General features: G+C 55.3%; 1 protein-coding gene across 1 annotated transcript; it reads left to right on the top strand.

The window, feature by feature from the left end:
* Positions 1-4,667, top strand: LOC143696283 (uncharacterized). Its single transcript, XM_077192270.1, has 4 exons — positions 1-39; positions 767-821; positions 1,874-1,944; positions 3,790-4,667. The coding sequence occupies exon 4, from the start codon at positions 3,857-3,859 to the stop codon at positions 4,547-4,549; it is 693 nt and encodes a 230-aa protein (XP_077048385.1). The 5' UTR covers positions 1-39; positions 767-821; positions 1,874-1,944; positions 3,790-3,856; the 3' UTR covers positions 4,550-4,667.
* Positions 4,668-4,674: the final 7 nt, after the last annotated feature.

The raw sequence follows: 4,674 nt of genomic DNA, 5'->3' as shown, positions 1-4,674 counted from the left end.
AATCTCAGGTGCTGCTGATGCCCCGAACCCCAAAAGCAGGTGAGGATTTTGGGGGGATTTCAGGATTTTGGGGTTTGGGAAAGGAATTTGGGTTTTTTTGGGGTAATTTCTGGGTTTGGAGGAGATTTTGGGGGTTTTTTTGAGGGAATTTTGGGGAATTTGGGAGGGATTTTGGTGAATTTAGGGGGGATTTTGGGGTTTTTTAAGGGAGGGATTTTGGCTTTTTTTTAAGGGGGAATTTTGGGTTTTTTGAGGGGATTTTTGGGTTTTTTGAGGGGGAATTTTGGGGGTTTTTTTGAGGGGATTTTGGGGTATTTTAGGGGGAAGGTTGGGTTTTTTTTTGAGGGAGGGATTTGGGTTTTTTTAGGGGGATTTTGGGGAGGATTTGGGGTTTTTGAGGGAGGGATTTAGGGTTTTTTTTTTGAGGCAATTTTGGGGGGGATTTTGGGTTTTTTGAGGGGGAAATTTGGATTTTTTTTGAGGCATTTTAGGGTATTTTAGGGGGATTTTGAGGGGAGATATTTGGGTTTTTTCAGGGAGAAAATTTCAGGCTGTTTTGAGGGGGAAATTTGGGGTTTTTTTTGGAGTAAATTTTGGGGATTTTGGGAGGGATTTTGGGAGGATTGGATTTTTTGAGGGAGGAGTTTTGGGGTTTTTGAAGGAGGCGAGGAATTTGGGGTTTTTTGGGGGGAATTTAGGATTTTTTTTTGAGGGGATTTTGGGGGTTTTTTTGGGTTCATTAACCCCTTCATGACCACCCCCACAGCTCCCCTGGCTTCAACTTCCGACACCCCCTGTTGCAGGGGGGGGGCAACCCCCAGTAAGACCCCCCCAAAATCTGGGGGGACCCCAAAAATTTGGGGAGGGGTCCCAGAGAGGGATTTGGGGAGGGGTCCTGGGGGGGAATTTGGGGTTTTTCTGGGGAATTTTGGGGGTTTTTGGGGCATCCTGGGGAGCTCATTGGGATTTTTGGGGGGGAGTCTCTGAACTGAGGGGGACCCAAAATATTGGGGGGGGTCCTGGGGGAATTTTGGGTTTGGGGGTCCTGGGGTGATTTTGGGGGTTTTTTGGGGAATTTTGGGGTTTTTGGGGGAATTTTGGGGTTTTTTGGAGGGATTTTGGGGTTTTTGGGGGAATTTTGGGGTTTTTTGGAGGGATTTTGGGGTTTTTGGGGCATCCTGGGGGAGCTCATTGGGATTTTTGGGGGGGAGTCTCTGAACTGGAGGGGGGGGGGCCAAAAGTTTGGGGGGGGTCCTGGGGGATATTTTGGGGTTTTTGGGGGGAATTTTGGGGTTTTTTGGGGGGGATTTTGGGGTTTTTGGGGCATCCTGGGGAACTCATTGGGATTTTTCAGGGGGGGGTCTCTGAACTGAGGAGGGGCCCCAAAAGTTTGGGGGGGGGTCCTGGGGGGAATTTGGGTTTGGGGGGTCCTGGGGTGATTTTGGGGTTTTTTGGGGGAATTTTGGGGTTTTTGGGGGGAATTTTGGGGTTTTTGGGAGGGATTTTGGGGTTTTTGGGGGGAATTTTGGGGTTTTTTTGGGAGGGATTTTGGGGTTTTTGGGGCATCCTGGGGGAGCTCATTGGGATTTTGGGGGGGAGTCTCTGAACTGGAGGGGGGGGCCAAAAGTTTGGGGGGGGTCCTGGGGGATATTTTGGGGGTTTTTGGGGGGAATTTTGGGGTTTTTTGGGGGGGATTTTGGGGTTTTTGGGGCATCCTGGGGGAGCTCATTGGGATTTTGGGGGGAGTCTCTGAACTGGGGGGGCCTGGGAGGGTTTTGGGGGGATCATTGGGGTCTGGGGGGGTCATTGGGGTCTGGGGGGGTCATTGGGGTCTGGGGGGGTGACCCCATTTTCTCTCCCCCCCCCCCCAAAGGGCTCCTGCCCCACTCCCCCTCCCTCCCCACGGCGACGCCTTCGGAAGGGCTGGAGCAAGAGACCCCTCAGGTGAGGGGGGTTGGGGGGTCCTGGGGGGTTTGGGGGGGTCCCAGGGGGAGTTTGGGGGGGTCCCAGGTGAGTTTTGAGGGGTCCTGGGGGGGTCCTGAGGGGTTTTGGGGGGGTCCCAGGTGGGTTTGGGGGGAGTTTGGAGGGACCCAGGGGGATTTGGGAGGATTGAGGGTGAATTTGGGGGGTCCTGGGGGGATTTGGGGGGTCCCAGGTGGGTTTGGGGGGGGTCTCAGGGCAATTTTGGGGGGGTCCAGAGGGATTTTGGGGGGATTTGGGGGTGAATTTGGGGGGTCCCAGGTGAGTTTGAGGGGTCCTGAGGGGTTTTGGGGGGGGTCCCAGGGGGTTTTGGGGGGATTTTGGGAGGTTTTGGGGGAGATTTGGGAGGATTGAGGGTGAATTTGGGGGGTCCTGGGGGGATTTGGGGGGTCCCGGGTGGGTTTGGGGGGGGGGTCTCAGGGCAATTTTGGGGGGTCCCAGAGGGATTTTGGGGGGATTTGGGGTGAATTTGGGGGGTCCCAGGTGAGTTTGAGGGGTCCTGGGGGGTTTTGGGGGGGGGTCCCAGGTGGGTTTGGGGGGAGTTTGGGAGGATTTGGGGGAGACCTGGAGGATTGAGGGTGAATTTGGGGGGGTCCTGGGGGGATTTGGGGGGTCCCAGGTGGGTTTGGGGGGGGTCTCAAGGGGGGGTTTGGGGAGATTTGAGGGGTCCTGAGGGATTTGGGGGAGTTTGGGGGGGATTTGGGAGGATTGGGGGGGTCCCAGGTGAGTTTGAAGGGGTCCTGGGGGGGGGTCCCAGGTGGGTTTGGGGGGAGTTTGGGAGGATTTGGGGGGGATTTGGGAGGGTCCCAGGGGGATTTGGGAGGGTTGAGGGTGAATTTGGGGGGTCCCAGGGGGATTTGGGGGGGTCCCAGGTGGGTTTGGGGGGGGTCCCAGTGGGATTTTGGGGGATTTGGGGTGAACTTGGGTGTTTTGGATCAGATTTGAGGCGATTTGGGTCAGATTTGGAGCGATTTGTGATGATCAGGGTCAGATTTGGGATGATTTAGGTCCCAATTTGGGGTGACTTGGGTCAGTTTTGGGTCAGATTTGGGTGATTTGAGTCCAATTTGGGGTGACTTGGGTCAGTTTTGGGTCGGATTTGGGTCAGTTTTGGGTCAGATTTGGGGTGACTTGGGTCAGTTTTGGGTCAGTTTTGGTTCAGTTTTGGGGTGATTTGGGTCAGTTTTGGGATGATTTTAGTCCAATTTGGGGTGACTTGGGTCAGATTTGGGTGAGATTTGGGGTGATTTGGGTGAGATTTGGGGTGATTTGGATCAGTTTTGGGTCAGATTTGGGATGATTTAGGTCCAATTCAGGGTGACTTGGATCAGTTTTGGGTGAGATTTGGGGTGATTTGGGTGAGATTTGGGGTGATTTGGGTCAGATTTGGGGTGATTTGGGTCAGATTTGGGTGAAATTTGGGATTATTTAGGTCCAATTTGGGGTGATTTGGGTCAATTTTGGGTCGAATTTGGGGTGATTTGAGTCCGATTTGGGGTGACTTGGGTCAGTTTTGGGTCAGTTTTTGGGGTGACTTGGCTCAGTTTTTGGGCGAGATTTGGGGTGACTTGGCTCAGATTTGAGGTGATTCAGACCAAATTCGCCTGATTTGAATCCAATCTCCCTCAAATTTGGCCTCAAATCAAACCCAATTCTCCTCCGATTTCCCTCAAACTGGAGCCGATTTCCCTCAAATTCGCGCGATTTTCGCTGCTTTTCCCCCAACTCCGCTGCAGATTTTTGGGGACACTTTTGGCGTGTGTGTCCCCCCCCTTTTATTTTTATTTTTATATTTATTTTTCTATCCAGCCACCCTTTATCCCAAGCCGTCTCCTTCAGCATCCCCTTCGGCCTCGACAGCGACGTCGACATCGTCATGGGCAACCCCGTGGGGGTCCCTGCGGGGACCCTGGCCCGCTCCGCCAGCTCCGACAGCCTCAGCCACGCCCGCCACCCCCTCAGGGCCACCCCTGTCCCTGTCCCCAGTGTCCCCAACGGTGTCGCCGAGGCCCCCGGGCCGCCCAGCATCGAGGAGGCGCTGCAGATCATCCACAGCTCCGAGCGCCTCCTCCCGGACGGAGCCCCCGACGCTTTCTTCCTCCATTCCCCGGAGCCTCAAAATGCGCTGGGAAACCCTCAGAATTTCCCTGCAAACCCTCCTCAAAACCCTCCTCAAAACCCTCCTCAAAAACCCTCCTCAAAACCCCCAAAATCCTCCCCAAAATTCTCCTCAGAACTCCCAAAACCCGGCTCGAGCCATGACCAACTTCGCCGAGCGCAAGAAGAAACTGGAAGAAGCCGCCCCTCCAAACCCACCCGGGGGGCCCGGCCTTCATTTGGGGGGGGTCTCCACCACCCCCGGGGTCCCACCAGAATCGGGCGGGGGTCTCAGCGTGGAGATGTCGCAACTGGGGGCGCGTTTGGAAGAAAAGCGCCGGGCGATCGAGGCTCAAAAGAAGCGAATCGAGGCCATTTTCGCCAAGCACCGGCAGCGCCTGGGGCAAAACGCTCTGCAACGGCTACGCCAAAACGAGGAGGGGGCTTCTCCTCCCGCCCTTGCCGAGGATGAATTGAGTCTGGGGGCTTCTCCGAAGCCACCCCAAGCCCCTCAATACGAAGCCGCGGTGGCCAGGTTGAGCGCGGCGCTGAGCTCGCTGCAGTTGGACATGCAGCGTTTGACTCAGCAGCAGGAGG

The sequence above is a fragment of the Agelaius phoeniceus genome, chromosome 32, assembly GCF_051311805.1.
Source record: "Agelaius phoeniceus isolate bAgePho1 chromosome 32, bAgePho1.hap1, whole genome shotgun sequence".
Classification (NCBI taxonomy): Eukaryota; Metazoa; Chordata; class Aves; order Passeriformes; family Icteridae; genus Agelaius; species Agelaius phoeniceus.
Note: the sequence above shows the minus strand (reverse complement) of the source record. Positions and strands in the feature narration are given on the sequence as shown.

Excerpts from the sequence above, each read along its gene's own strand:
- LOC143696283 (XM_077192270.1), top strand. The coding sequence starts at position 3,857 with ATGGGCAACCCCGTGGGGGTCCCTGCGGGGACCCTGGCCCGCTCCGCC.